This window comes from Neoarius graeffei, chromosome 22 (assembly GCF_027579695.1).
Source record: "Neoarius graeffei isolate fNeoGra1 chromosome 22, fNeoGra1.pri, whole genome shotgun sequence".
Taxonomy (NCBI): Eukaryota; Metazoa; Chordata; class Actinopteri; order Siluriformes; family Ariidae; genus Neoarius; species Neoarius graeffei.
The window spans coordinates 22,914,534-22,931,257 of record NC_083590.1 but is presented as its reverse complement, the minus strand read 5'-3'; the positions used below and the strand labels follow the sequence as shown (position 1 = coordinate 22,931,257).

At 39.2% G+C, this 16,724-nt stretch overlaps 1 protein-coding gene across 1 annotated transcript in view; it reads left to right on the top strand.

Moving 5' to 3' along the window:
* Positions 1 to 16,724, top strand: part of LOC132870778 (NLR family CARD domain-containing protein 3-like) — a 113,041-nt gene that overhangs the window by 59,679 nt on the left and 36,638 nt on the right. Inside the window, exons 8-9 of the mRNA XM_060904634.1 lie at positions 8,397 to 8,507; positions 15,749 to 15,859. Of these exons, the coding sequence (XP_060760617.1) occupies positions 8,397 to 8,507; positions 15,749 to 15,859 (222 nt within the window). The remainder of the gene's footprint in view (positions 1 to 8,396; positions 8,508 to 15,748; positions 15,860 to 16,724) is intronic.

The following is a 16,724-nucleotide window of genomic DNA, read 5'->3' as shown; positions in this document are numbered from 1 at the left end:
TATATTCTTGATTGTAAATCTTTGCATACTCTATATTACTCATTATTTTTGCCATATCTGACTTATTGTGTCGAAGTCTGGGGAAACACCTACAAAACCACTCTGCAGCCGATATGTACAATACAGAAAAGAGCAATAAGGACAATAAACAAAACAGGATACAGAGATCACACAAACCCACTATTCATAAAATCACACATGTTGAAATTTATGGATCTGGTCAAATTCAGAACAGCACAAATAATGTACAAAGCAAGAAATAATCTATTGCCAAAAAATATACAAGGAATGTTCAGTGAGAGAGAGGGGGGATATAATCTAAGGGGAGACCTAAAATTTAAAAAACCAAAGGTTCGAACAAATATGAAAAGCATGTGCGTATCGAGCTGTGGGGTGACTTTATGGAACAGACTGGAGACAGAAATAAAACAAAGTGCAAATATAAATCTGTTTAAAAAAAGGTACAAAAAAATATTTTTAAACAAGTATATTGCAGAGGAAATATGTTAATGGAGGATGATGAGGGATAAATAGAATAGGGTTGATTGTTATATTAGAACTAGCTTAGTATATGGTATATATTTATTTATGGGGATAGATATCTTCATATTTACAGGGATAAGTATGTAGTAGATATTTTTTTTTTTTTTTGTAATTATATATTTATATAGATAGTTATGTGTATATGTATATATATGTATATGGATATGGTATGTAGTATATATTTATTTTTGTAATTATATATTTATATGGATAATCATGAAGTGTATATGTGGTATATATTTTTATAAGTGTATTAATGTAGTTTGGATTTCGGGGTAGTTAAAAAGGGGTGGGAAATTAAAAAAAGTATTGTACTTCTTCCCACTCCTTTTTCGAACAATGTGCGGTGTATTGTAATGTATTAGCTCTTTATATTATTTTATTTATTCTTTTTTTGTCACTTTTTTCATTTTCTTTCTTTTGTATGTATAAATAGTTACATACATTTTTATACATGTTCGAAAAAAAAAAATCGAAATAAATAAAATCGAAAATCGAAATAAATCTCTGCAGAGGGAAAGGCCGTGTTACACATCCCTTTACCCAGTCCAGATCATTAGCAGTATTTTGATATTTATCACTTTGTTATACTTTAATTAAGCCCTAATGCTGTTATAACACTTTCACTAAAAATTTTAGAGTAATTAATATCAATAACTGCACAGTTCAGTGTTTCACAGTGTCACATAATATGGTGGTAAATGCATCTGGATGTGAATAAAAGTAACAGTAATGGCTAACAAGATAATTAAAACAACCAATAAAGACTGTACATTTCATTTGATATTTATCAGTTTGTTATAATTTAATTGGGCTCTAACGCTTCTGCAGCACTTGCACTTAATGCTTATAATACACTTTACAGGAAGAACTTTTGGATTGATTACTGCTTAATGTTAATGTTTGGGGTTATTTTTTCCAAGTTCACGCAGTGTGGTCTTGGTGTTTGACCCGTGTGCCATAACACTTCCTTGTGATTAGCTTAACTTTCTGTACTGTGTGAAGTAAGCATGCTCTGAGGCAGTGAGGTTTCCACTCTATATCTCCGTGCTCTGGGCGACTGTCTCTGGTGCTGCCACCGAGTGTGTAAGAAGAGATCGAGCTCATAAAGAATATTAAAGTAATATACAGTGGATATAAAAAGTGTACGCACCCTGTTAAAATGTTAGGTTTTTCTGATGTAAAAAAATGAGACCACAATAAATAATTTCAAAACTTTTCCCACCCTTAATGTGACCGTTAACCTGTACAATTCAATTGAAAAACAGATCTGGGGGGGGGGGGACATAAGTGTTGCCAGGCAAAACAAACCTCGCCCGGTAGCACTTATGATGAATAAGAAGGAAGATATTGCGAAAAAAATAGGCACCCTATGGGTCCATGTGGCTCCTGCTTATAAATAAAACAGTTTTCTGATCCCATGTCCATACAGTAAATATAGCATATATATATATTTACTCCATGAGGCAGTAGCCACAAAAATGAAGCGTAATCCAAAAGTGAATAATTTAAAAATCACAGAAGTAAAATATACCAACTGTCTGTACTTTTATATTATTCTACTCTTACTTCTTATACAACCCTGATTCCAAAAAAGTTGGGACAAAGTACAAATTGTAAATAAAAACAGAATGCAATGATGTGGAAGTTTCAAAATTCCATATTTTATTCAAAATAGAACATAGATGAGATATCAAATGTTTAAACTGAGAAAATGTATCATTTAAAGAGAAAAATTACGTGATTTTAAATTTCATGACAACAACACATCTCAAAAAAGTTGGGACAAGGCCATGTTTACCACTGTGAGACATCCCCTTTTCTCTTTACAACAGTCTGTAAACGTCTGGGGACTGAGGAGACAAGTTGCTCAAGTTTAGGGAGAGGAATGTTAACCCATTCTTGTCTAATGGAGGATTCTAGTTGCTCAACTGTCTTAGGTCTTTTTTGTCGTATCTTCTGTTTTATGATGTGCCAAATGTTTTCTATGGGTGAAAGATCTGGACTGCAGGCTGGCCAGTTCAGTACCCGGACCCTTCTTCTACGCAGCCATGATGCTGTAATTGATGCAGTATGTGGTTTGGCATTGTCATGTTGGAAAATGCAAGGTCTTCCCTGAAAGAGATGTCGTCTGGATGGGAGCATATGTTGCTCTAGAACCTGAATATACCTTTCAGCATTGATGGTGTCTTTCCAGATGTGTAAGCTGCCCATGCCACATGCACTAATGCAACCCCATACCATCAGAGATGCAGGCTTCTGAACTGAGCGCTGATAACAACTTGGGTCGTCCTTCTCCTCTTTAGTCCAAATGACACGGCGTCCCTGATTTCCATAAAGAACTTCAAATTTTGATTCGTCTGACCACAGAACAGTTTTCCACTTTGCCACAGTCCATTTTAAATGAGCCTTGGCCCAGAGAAGACGTCTGCGCTTCTGGATCATGTTTAGATACGGCTTCTTCTTTGAACTATAGAGTTTTAGCTGGCAACGGCGGATGGCACGGTGAATTGTGTTCACAGATAATGTTCTCTGGAATTATTCCTGAGCCCATTTTGTGATTTCCAATACAGAAGCATGCCTGTATGTGATGCAGTGCCGTCTAAGGGCCCGAAGATCACGGGCACCCAGTATGGTTTTCCGGCCTTGACCCTTACGCACAGAGATTCTTCCAGATTCTCTGAATCTTTTGATGATATTATGCACTGTAGATGATGATATGTTCAAACTCTGCAATTTTACACTGTTGAACTCCTTTCTGATATTGCTCCACTATTTGTCGGTGCAGAATTAGGGGGATTGGTGATCCTCTTCCCATCTTTATTTCTGAGAGCCGCTGCCACTCCAAGATGCTCTTTTTATACCCAGTCATGTTAATGACCTATTGCCAATTGACCTAATGAGTTGCAATTTGGTCCTCCAGCTGTTCCTTTTTTGTACCTTTAACTTTTCCAGCCTCTTATTGCCCCTGTCCCAACTTTTTTGAGATGTGTTGCTGTCATGAAATTTCAAAATGTCTCACGTTCGACATTTGATATGTTGTCTATGTTCTATTGTGAATACAATATCAGTTTTTGAGATTTGTAAATTATTGCATTCCGTTTTTATTTACAATTTGTACTTTGTCCCAACTTTTTTGGAATCGGGGTTGTAGTTTTTGAAACTGAAACCTCTGAACTGAGGCTGACATACATGCTGTCGCCATGACCGAAACTCTTATTTCCCGGAAATGGCCCGGCTCTAGAGCTCAGTGGAACACACTTTCCTTCTGTAATAACCATAAACATGTCTGAAAGTGATTTCTTTAGTCTAGTCTAGAGCTGGGCTATAAATTGACTTTATCGATTAATTTTAATTTACAGTTAAGGACGATGTGTTTTTATGAAAATCTTTTTTCTCTCAGTTTTAACTACCACCACCGACGCTCCCCTCTGCACATGTGCAGAACGGCTCGGGCACCAACAGTACAGCCCTCCTCCCGCGCGCTTGCCATAGACACACGCAAACAACATGGCAGCGATTGGGGGAAAGCCACAACTTGTGCCCAAGAAAGGAGTAACTTCCTCCATGATCTGGAATTGGTTCGGTTTTGCAGCGTTGGACACAGACCAAACAAGTCCTCGTCGTAAGGCGTGTTTGAAAACGGTTGCTTCCAAAGAAGCAGCACGACTAATTTATTCCAACACCTTAAACAGAAGCCTGCAGCAGAGTGGGAGAAGTGCTGCTCCCAGCGGAATGAACATAGCCGCAGCACGAGCGCACCATCCACAGTAAAGCAAGCAGCTGTTCCTGACATATTTTCGTACTGTGTGCCTTATGATCAGAATGGGGCGCAGTGGAAGCAATCACAGATGCTATCGCGATGTTTATTGCAAAAGACATGGTGCCCATACATACAGTGGAAAAGTCGGGATTTTTTTTCCTATTTTGTCAGTTTTATCGAAAAGGACACAATTTTATTTATTTATTTATTTATTTATTTTTGAGGGGGCGTTTATTTTATTTATTTATTTTTTTAAGTTTGAGGGTGCATTGTCAGTGCCAGTTTGAGACTAAGCTATGTTGGAGAAAGCTTTCTAAAAGTTCCTGTATGTTCTCACTGTTTACAATGGCATGGTCTGCCATCTCATCTACAAGCTTGTTTTAATGCCTCCGCCACCGTAAGGTGCAGGAGGCATTATGTTTTCGGGCTGTCCGTCTGTCCGTGCGTGCGTCCGTCCGTCCGTCCCGCAACCTTGTGAACGCGATATCTCAAAGGCTAATGAAAGGAATTTCTCCAAACTTTCACCATTTGTGCACTTTGGGACAAAGATGAACTGATTTAGATTTTGAGATCAAAAGGTCACAGGTCAAGATCACTGTGAGGTCAAATGTCTGTTCAAAAACCTTGTGAACACAATATCTCCAAGGCAAATGAAAGGAATTTCACCAAACTTTCACCATTTGTGCATTTGGGGACAAAGATAAACTGATTACGGTAGATTGTGAGATCAAAAGGGCAAAGGTCAAGATCACTATGAGGTCAAATGTCTGTTCAAAAACCTTGTGAACACAATATCTCAAAAGCTAATAAAAGGAATTTCACCACACTTTCAGTATTTGTGCACCTGGGGACAAAGATGAACTGATTTAGAATATGAAGGCCAAAGGTCAAGGTTACTTTGAGGTCACATGTCTGCCCCACAACCTTGTGAACAACAAAATATTATCTGTTCTTGTAGACTTCAAGGTCAGGTGGCATATCATCATTTGCATAATATCACTAAATACCAAGTTGACATTAACTTAATCACAACTTCATAAGGCGTGTAGTCTACCAGGCAGAGGCATCCCCATCAACGCCATTGGCGTCGAGTTCTATCTAGTTTGGCTTCTTTTTGGTTTCTGGTTGCACTTTAACCCCAAAGGGGAAATTTAAGTGAAAACAAAATAAAAGGTAAAACTTGTTTTGAACCATTTGTTATCTGTAGTTTGATTTTTAGTAGGGGAAAAATCAATTAAAATCGAAAATCCAATTTTTTGTGAAAAAATCGAAGGTTTTTTTTTTTTTTTAGGCCATATTGCCCAGCTCTAGTCTAGTCCATTGATTTCAAATGGTGAACGGAATTGTATACACTCACCGGCCATTTTAATCGTAACACGTGTATGCGCAGTGCGTGATTGTTACACTCTTACATTCTAACAGAACAATGACATGGTGGCTAGCACCTCTATATGAGGCAGTAGCCACAACCAAAACGATTTTGACCTTTTTGGTGACCTTGACTGGATCACCCTCAAAATGTTGGCTGTTCTATTTGAGACCAATGCCCATCTATCCTGAAAGTTTCATGAAGGTTGGTCTAGCCGTTTTCCTGTAATGTTCCTAACAAAAAAGAAACAAAGAAACCCAACCGAAAACAATACCTCGCCCCGCTTACTCCGGCGCGGGCGAGGTAATTAAAAAAAAAAAAAAGACAATAAGCTGGTTGCATAAGTGTGCACACCCTTAAACTAATACTTTGTTGAAGCACCTTTTGATTTACTTACAGCATTCAGTCTTTTTGGGTTCACACCAGGCCTGGAATTTCGTCATTTTAGGGGCAAGGCCACTTGGCCTTTTGGGCTGTCAATTTTTTGAGGGCACGAAGGCCAAAAGCCAGGGCACCAAGGCCATAAAATAAAACAATGATTTTAAGTTCATGTCTGTAATGAATTTAATTTAAGGACTAATGACTCTTCTGAGGAAGATTGGAGTCTCAGTCGAAACTATCAAGCAGGTAAAGAAACATCTCCTACACTATTATGTCTGAAGATAAGAAAATATTGAACACATCTAAACTTATCAATCCATCACTCACTTCAAAAATTGTAAAACTTATTAAACCTATATCCTCCCATAATTTTTGTTCAATAGACACCGAATGTGCAAGAGCATCTTCAGACTGTACTACTACGCAGATTTTTGATTAATCAAAATTGAGCCTGGAGTACATCAAAATGTTTGACTGTAAATGGAACATATACTAGAATGTATATGAAAATGAATAAAAGTAAATGTTAATGTTGTAATGACGCCAAAAACAATGAGAGAAAATCTCTTGCGATGGTGATCTCGTCAAGATGGCAGCAGTTACACTTTGGTTAAACCACAAAGAGAAACATACAAAACTAGTAACAAAACAATGCTAACTGCATAGATTAAAAAAGTGGCGATGAACAGACAACAGCACATACCGCGTATCGTATTACGGCAGGAACAAGCAGTAGTAACATCCATGACCTTACGCTTAAAGCTCGACAAAGGAAAAACTTGACAGCAAGCTAATTAGCATTTGTTACCGACTAGTCGGTACTCGGCACGTTAAAAGTGGGTCAACGTTGTAACGACATAACGTTACTGTACAAGCAATGCTTATTTAACGGTAACAAACCTATATGTTGAAATTCCTATCTTATTCGTTCGTTAATTTATCACAGTCTTACCTCAGTCAACTTCTTCCCTCCTTCTGTGAAAATTCAACGTCTCAGACGCAGACACAAGTGGGTGGGGGATGCGTTTGATTAAGTTTCCTGGTTGGCTGGTGATAGATTGGTGTCATTATGGCACGTCAGAGCGGTTCATGCCAGGCTCGAGTCCGATCCACCACTGATGAGTTGCCCAATAAGAATCCAGAATGTCATCAAAAGACATATTTTTTTCTCAATAGACGCAGGTGATGTTAAAGCCTATTGGCAGTCACGAGGCAGACTACAAAACAGCAGGGCATCAAGGCCACTGTGGCCTTACGGCAGATATTTTTTTCCAAGGATACAAGGCCAAATTGAGAGGGCACGAGGGCCATGGCCCTCGTGAAATTCCTGCCCTGGTTCACACCTGCCATCAGTTAAAATGACACTGATTAACCCCAAAAAAGTTCAGCTGTTCTAGTAGGATTTTCCTGATATTTACTCCATTGCATCCTCCAGCAAAAGCCATAATTCGCAGAGAACTTACAAAGCATCAACAGGATCTCATTGTTGAAAGGTGTCAGTCAGGAGAAGGGTACAAAAAAATTTCCATGGCATTAGATGTACCATGGAGCACAGTGAAGACCGTCATCAAGAAGTGAAGAAAATATGGGATAACAGTGACATTACCGAGAACTGGCCGTCCCTCCAAAATTGATGAAAAGACAAGACACAAACTGGTCAGGGAGGCTGCCGAGAGGCCGACAGCAACACTGAAGGAGCTGCAGGAATTTCTGGCAAGTACTGGTTGTGTACTACATGGAACAACAATCTCCCGTATTCTCCATATGTCTGGACTATGAGGTAGGGTCAAAGAAAAACATCCAGGCCCAGCTGAATTTTTTGCAAAAAAATACATCAACTCTCCCAAAAGCATGTTGGAAAATGTGTTGTGGTCTGATGAAACCAAGGTTGAACTTTTTGGCCACAGTTCCAAAAGGTATGTTTGGTGCAAAAACAACACTGCGCATCACCAAAAGGACACCATACCCACAGTGAAGCATGGTGGCGGCAGCATCAAATCAAAAGGTGCTTCAACAAAGTATTAGTTTAAGGGTGTGCCTACTTATGCAACCAGCTTATTGTACGTTTGTTTTCTCCCCCAATAAATTTGCTTGTTTTTCAATTTAATTGTACAGGTTATAGGCCACATTGAAGGTGGGAAAAGTTTTGAAATTATTTATTGTGGTCTCTTCTTTTTACATCAGAAAAACCCTATCATTTTAATGGGGTACGTACACTTTTTATATCCACTGTATTGTGATACATGATATGAGCAGCAAATTCATCTCTCCCAGTATTTTCTGTTGTGATATTTGAGACGCTGAAATTCTGTTTCATGTTTCCTCTATACTGTTGAACAGAAAGCTCCAGGTAAAGAGATCAGACTCGCCAGAACTCAGCTGTGTCTCCATGAAAGGTGATGGGTCTATGGAGATTCCTTGGACATTTAAAAACCGCTCATCTGAACACAGGTAACATCCCATAGTTCTCATAGTTGGCATCTCTGCAGAGGGAAAGGCCGTGTTACACATCCCTTTACCCAGTCCAGATCATTAGCAGTATTTTGATATTTATCACTTTGTTATACTTTAATTAAGCCCAAATGCTGTTATAACACTTTCACTAAACATTTTAGAGTAATTAATATCAATAACTGCACAGTTCAGTGTTTCACAGTGTCACATAATATGGTGGTAAATGCATCTGGATGTGAATAAAAGTAACAGTAATGGCTAACAAGATAATTAAAACAACCAATAAAGACTGTACATTTCATTTGATATTTATCAGTTTGTTATAATTTAATTGGGCTCTAACGCTTCTGCAGCACTTGCACTTAATGCTTATAATACACTTTACAGGAAGAACATTTGGATTGATTACTGCTTAATGTTAATGTTTGGGGTTATTTTTTCCAAGTTCACGCAGTGTGGTCTTGGTGTTTGACCCGTGTGCCATAACACTTCCTTGTGATTAGCTTAACTTTCTGTACTGTGTGAAGTAAGCATGCTCTGAGGCAGTGAGGTTTCCACTCTATATCTCCGTGCTCTGGGCGACTGTCTCTGGTGCTGCCACCGAGTGTGTAAGAAGAGATCGAGCTCATAAAGAATATTAAAGTAATATACAGTGGATATAAAAAGTGTACGCACCCTGTTAAAATGTTAGGTTTTTCTGATGTAAAAAAATGAGACCACAATAAATAATTTCAAAACTTTTCCCACCCTTAATGTGACCGTTAACCTGTACAATTCAATTGAAAAACAGATCTGTGGGGGGGGGACATAAGTGTTGCCAGGCAAAACAAACCTCGCCCGGTAGCACTTATGATGAATAAGAAGGAAGATATTGCGAAAAAAATAGGCACCCTATGGGTCCATGTGGCTCCTGCTTATAAATAAAACAGTTTTCTGATCCCATGTCCATACAGTAAATATAGGATATATATATATTTACTCCATGAGGCAGTAGCCACAAAAATGAAGCGTAATCCAAAAGTGAATAATTTAAAAATCACAGAAGTAAAATATACCAACTGTCTGTACTTTTATATTATTCTACTCTTACTTCTTATAGTTTTTGAAACTGAAACCTCTGAACTGAGGCTGACATACATGCTGTCGCCATGACCGAAACTCTTATTTCCCGGAAATGGCCCGGCTCTAGAGCTCAGTGGAACACACTTTCCTTCTGTAATAACCATAAACATGTCTGAAAGTGATTTCTTTAGTCTAGTCTAGAGCTGGGCTATAAATTGACTTTATCGATTAATTTTAATTTACAGTTAAGGACGATGTGTTTTTATGAAAATCGTTTTTCTCTCAGATTTAACTACCACCACCGACGCTCCCCTCTGCACATGTGTAGAACGGCTCGGGCACCGACAGTACAGCCCTCCTCCCGCGCGCTTGCCATAGACACACGCAAACAACATGGCAGCGATTGGGGGAAAGCCACAACTTGTGCCCAAGAAAGGAGTAACTTCCTCCATGATCTGGAATTGGTTCGGTTTTGCAGTGTTGGACGCAGACCAAACAAGTCCTCGTCGTAAGGCGTGTTTGAAAACGGTTGCTTCCAAAGAAGCAGCACGACTAATTTATTCCAACACCTTAAACAGAAGCCTGCAGCAGAGTGGGAGAAGTGCTGCTCCCAGCGGAATGAACACAGCCGCAGCACGAGCGCACCATCCACAGTACAGCAAGCAGCTGTTCCTGACATATTTTCGTACTGTGTGCCTTATGATCAGAATGGGGCGCAGTGGAAGCAATCACAGATGCTATCGCGATGTTTATTGCAAAAGACATGGTGCCCATACATACAGTGGAAAAGTCGGGATTTTTTTTCCTATTTTGTCAGTTTTATCGAAAAGGGGACAATTGTATTTATTATTTATTTATTTATTTATTTTTGAGGGGGCGTTTATTTTATTTATTTATTTTTTTAAGTTTGAGGGTGCATTGTGTCAGTGCCAGTTTGAGACTAAGCTATGTTGGAGAAAGCTTTCTAAAAGTTCCTGTATGTTCTCACTGTTTACAATGGCATGGTCTGCCATCTCATCTACAAGCTTATTTTATTGCCTCCGCCACCGTAAGGTGCAGGAGGCATTATGTTTTTGGGCTGTCCGTCTGTCCGTGCGTGCGTGCGTGCATCCGTCCGTCCCGCAACCTTGTGAACGCAATATCTCAAAGGCTAATGAAAGGAATTTCACCAAACTTTCACCATTTGTGCACTTTGGGACAAAGATGAACTGATTTAGATTGAGATCAAAAGGTCACAGGTCAAGATCACTGTGAGGTCAAATGTCTGTTCAAAAACCTTGTGAACACAATATCTCCAAGGCAAATGAAAGGAATTTCACCAAACTTTCACCATTTGTGCATTTGGGGACAAAGATAAACTGATTACGGTAGATTGTGAGATCAAAAGGGCAAAGGTCAAGATCACTATGAGGTCAAATGTCTGTTCAAAAACCTTGTGAACACAATATCTCAAAAGCTAATAAAAGGAATTTCACCACACTTTCAGTATTTGTGCACCTGGGGACAAAGATGAACTGATTTAGAATATGAAGGCCAAAGGTCAAGGTTACTTTGAGGTCACATGTCTGCCCCACAACCTTGTGAACAACAAAATATTATCTGTTCTTGTAGACTTCAAGGTCAGGTGGCATATCATCATTTGCATAATATCACTAAATACCAAGTTGACATTAACTTAATCACAACTTCATAAGGCGTGTAGTCTACCAGGCAGAGGCATCCCCATCAACGCCATTGGCGTCGAGTTCTATCTAGTTTGGCTTCTTTTTGGTTTCTGGTTGCACTTTAACCCCAAAGGGGAAATTTAAGTGAAAACAAAATAAAAGGTAAAACTTGTTTTGAACCATTTGTCATCTGTAGTTTGATTTTTAGTAGGGGAAAAATCAATTAAAATCGAAAATCCAATTTTTTGTGAAAAAATCGAAGGTTTTTTTTTTTTTTAGGCCATATCGCCCAGCTCTAGTCTAGTCCATTTATTTCGAATGGTGAACGGAATTGTATACACTCGCCGGCCATTTTAATCGTAACACGTGTATGCGCAGTGCGTGATTGTTACACTCTTACATTCTAACAGAACAATGACATGGTGGCTAGCACCTCTATATGAGGCAGTAGCCACAACCAAAACGATTTTGACCTTTTTGGTGACCTTGACTGGATCACCCTCAAAATGTTGGCTGTTCTATTTGAGACCAATGCCCATCTATCCTGAAAGTTTCATGAAGGTTGGTCTAGCCGTTTTCCTGTAATGTTCCTAACAAAAAAGAAACAAAGAAACCCAACCGAAAACAATACCTCGCCCCGCTTACTCCGGTGTGGGCGAGGTAATTTAAAAAAAGACAATAAGCTGGTTGCATAAGTGTGCACACCCTTAAACTAATACTTTGTTGAAGCACCTTTTGATTTAATTACAGCATTCAGTCTTTTTGGGTTCACACCAGGCCTGGAATTTCGTCATTTTAGGGGCAAGGCCACTTGGCCTTTTGGGCTGTCAATTTTTTGAGGGCACGAAGGCCAAAAGCCAGGGCACCAAGGCCATAAAATAAAACAATGATTTTAAGTTCATGTCTATTAGGGTTGGGCGGTTTTACGGTAAGAAGGTATCCCGAGGTATCCAAAAGTACCAACGGTATCGGTCTCATTACCGTCATTTTAAAAAAATATATAATATCTAAATAAATATGGAGTACATGAGGTCATAATATAAAATAATAAATTGAAGATCATCCCGAATAACTGTGTGATCGTATTTTCACTAATTCTATCAATTTCCTAAAGAAGTTCTCATCGCGTGCAGGGTTGTTTATGTCGTTACCATGGCAACCCTGCGTGACATTTGGAGTCTGACAGAAAGCTTCGCAAGAGACTGAGACCGGGGGTGTCATGGCTCAGATGGCTAAGGCACCGTACCATAAATCCGGGGACCCTGGTTCGATTCCGACCCGAGGTTATTTCCCGATCCCGTCTCTCTCTCCCCCGCTCATTTCCTGTCTCTCTATACTGTCCTATCTAAAAAAAAAAAAAAAAAAAAGAGACTGAGACCGCGATTGAAAGATGGCAAGTCAAGATAACGAGTTAGTGGCAAAAAAAAAAAATACAACATCGGCAGTGTGGCAGTATTTTGGTTTCAAACCAAACGAAAAATCTAATATGTCCCCTAAGGCACACCATAGCCTGGGGTACTCCACTTCCACGAGATCTCTCCAATGAGTTGTGTTTTGAGTAGGTTACATGAGTAACAACAAGGTAAAATAATATAACGTATGACATTTGGGATGTGGGTAATAAACGTTTGAAATGTCATCTACTGAAGAAACATCGTAGCATAAACTGTTAGGTTTCTGGTGGGAATTAGCAATGCGCTTGCTATCTTTGTTGGGTGTGTTAAACCGTATGGATTTAAGTGGAATAATTGTAAGGAGTTATGTGATCAAGACAACGTTTTAAGCAAGGTAAGGCCATTTGATTATTAATTTCCCCGCCATGGCATGACGTGGGCCCATATGATTTTGCCTTGTGCAGCTATCACGCATTTGAATTAGGTTCGCCTCATTTGCGCTGAAGAATATGGTTTATCGCGCAGTCTAAACGGACTTGGGTGTTGGTTGATTCTTTTTCTTTTTTTTATTTCCCATGCTTGAAAGGGTATGATCCTGCTCATCGTGTCCTTTTTTTTGATGGAGTAGGTGAAATAGTGCTGCAAATGGCGTTTCAACGCAGACGTGTAAACGACAGTTGAATGCTATTTTCAAGATGAAGGAAGAGTTGCGTGATGCTTTGAAATATCTCTTAATCCATTCATCAATGCACAAAATTCGCTTTGCTGCTTAATCCATACCACAATGCACACAATTCGCTATGCTGCTTTTAAATAGTACATTTGAGGCATAGGCGCACGTTACACAGTAGGCCGAAACAAAATATTTTTTTCTCGGTAATACCGTATACCCCGGGAAAACACAGAGACAGTTTAAAGGTATCAAAATTTGGATACCGCCCAACCCTAATGTCTATAATGAATTTAATTTAAGGACTAATGACTCTTCTGAGGAAGATTGGAGTCTCAGTCGAAACTATCAAGCAGGTAAAGAAACATCTCCTACACTATTATGTCTGAAGATAAGAAGATATTGAACACATCTAAACTTATCAATCCATCACTCACTTCAAAAATTGTAAAACTTATTAAACCTATATCCTCCCATAATTTTTGTTCAATAGACACCGAATGTGCAAGAGCATCTTCAGACTGTACTACTACGCAGATTTTTGATTAATCAAAATTGAGCCTGGAGTACATCAAAATGTTTGACTGTAAATGGAACATATACTAGAATGTATATGAAAATGAATAAAAGTAAATGTTAATGTTGTAATGACGCCAAAAACAATGAGAGAAAATCTCTTGCGATGGTGATCTCGTCAAGATGGCAGCAGTTACACTTTGGTTAAACCACAAAGAGAAACATACAAAACTAGTAACAAAACAATGCTAACTGCATAGATTAAAAAAGTGGCGATGAACAGACAACAGCACATACCGCGTATCGTATTACGGCAGGAACAAGCAGTAGTAACATCCATGACCTTACGCTTAAAGCTCGACAAAGGAAAAACTTGACAGCAAGCTAATTAGCATTTGTTACCGACTAGTCGGTACTCGGCACGTTAAAAGTGGGTCAACGTTGTAACGACATAACGTTACTGTACAAGCAATGCTTATTTAACGGTAACAAACCTATATGTTGAAATTCCTATCTTATTCGTTCGTTAATTTATCACAGTCTTACCTCAGTCAACTTCTTCCCTCCTTCTGTGAAAATTCAACGTCTCAGACGCAGACACAAGTGGGTGGGGGATGCGTTTGATTAAGTTTCCTGGTTGGCTGGTGATAGATTGGTGTCATTATGGCACGTCAGAGCGGTTCATGCCAGGCTCGAGTCCGATCCACCACTGATGAGTTGCCCAATAAGAATCCAGAATGTCATCAAAAGACATATTTTTTTCTCAATAGACGCAGGTGATGTTAAAGCCTATTGGCAGTCACGAGGCAGACTACAAAACCGCAGGGCATCAAGGCCACTGTGGCCTTACGGCAGATATTTTTTTCCAAGGATACAAGGCCAAATTGAGAGGGCACGAGGGCCATGGCCCTCGTGAAATTCCTGCCCTGGTTCACACCTGCCATCAATTAAAATGACACTGATTAACCCCAAAAAAGTTCAGCTGTTCTAGTAGGATTTTCCTGATATTTACTCCATTGCATCCTCCAGCAAAAGCCATAATTCGCAGAGAACTTACAAAGCATCAACAGGATCTCATTGTTGAAAGGTGTCAGTCAGGAGAAGGGTACAAAAAAATTTCCATGGCATTAGATGTACCATGGAGCACAGTGAAGACCGTCATCAAGAAGTGAAGAAAATATGGGATAACAGTGACATTACCGAGAACTGGACGTCCCTCCAAAATTGATGAAAAGACAAGACACAAACTGGTCAGGGAGGCTGCCGAGAGGCCGACAGCAACACTGAAGGAGCTGCAGGAATTTCTGGCAAGTACTGGTTGTGTACTACATGGAACAACAATCTCCCGTATTCTCCATATGTCTGGACTATGAGGTAGGGTCAAAGAAAAACATCCAGGCCCAGCTGAATTTTTGCAAAAAAATACATCAACTCTCCCAAAAGCATGTTGGAAAATGTGTTGTGGTCTGATGAAACCAAGGTTGAACTTTTTGGCCACAGTTCCAAAAGGTATGTTTGGTGCAAAAACAACACTGCGCATCACCAAAAGGACACCATACCCACAGTGAAGCATGGTGGCGGCAGCATCAAATCAAAAGGTGCTTCAACAAAGTATTAGTTTAAGGGTGTGCCTACTTATGCAACCAGCTTATTGTACGTTTGTTTTCTCCCCCAATAAATTTGCTTGTTTTTCAATTTAATTGTACAGGTTATAGGCCACATTGAAGGTGGGAAAAGTTTTGAAATTATTTATTGTGGTCTCTTCTTTTTACATCAGAAAAACCTATCATTTTAATGGGGTACGTACACTTTTTATATCCACTGTATTGTGATACATGATATGAGCAGCAAATTCATCTCTCCCAGTATTTTCTATTGTGATATTTGAGACGCTGAAATTCTGTTTCATGTTTCCTCTATACTGTTGAACAGAAAGCTCCAGGTAAAGAGATCAGACTCACCAAAACCCAGCTGTGTCTCCATGAAAGGTGATGGGTCTATGGAGATTCCTTGGACATTTAAAAACCCCTCATCTGAACACAGGTAACATCCCATAGTTCTCATAGTTGACATCTCTGCAGAGGGAAAGGCCATGTTACACATCCCTTTACCCAGTCCAGATCATTAGCAGTATTTTGATATTTATCACTTTGTTATACTTTAATTAAGCCCTAATGCTGTTATAACACTTTCACTAAAAATTTTAGAGTAATTAATATCAATAACTGCACAGTTCAGTGTTTCACAGTGTCACATAATATGGTGGTAAATGCATCTGGATGTGAATAAAAGTAACAGTAATGGCTAACAAGATAATTAAAACAACCAATAAAGACTGTACATTTCATTTGATATTTATCAGTTTGTTATAATTTAATTGGGCTCTAACGCTTCTGCAGCACTTGCACTTAATGCTTATAATACACTTTACAGGAAGAACTTTTGGATTGATTACTGCTTAATGTTAATGTTTGGGGTTATTTTTTCCAAGTTCACGCAGTGTGGTCTTGGTGTTTGACCCGTGTGCCATAACACTTCCTTGTGATTAGCTTAACTTTCTGTACTGTGTGAAGTAAGCATGCTCTGAGGCAGTGAGGTTTCCACTCTATATCTCCGTGCTCTGGGCGACTGTCTCTGGTGCTGCCACCGAGTGTGTAAGAAGAGATCGAGCTCATAAAGAATATTAAAGTAATATACAGTGGATATAAAAAGTGTACGCACCCTGTTAAAATGTTAGGTTTTTCTGATGTAAAAAAATGAGACCACAATAAATAATTTCAAAACTTTTCCCACCCTTAATGTGACCGTTAACCTGTACAATTCAGTTGAAAAACAGATCTGTGGGGGGGGGGACATAAGTGTTGCCAGGCAAAACAAACCTCGCCCGGTAGCACTTATGATGAATAAG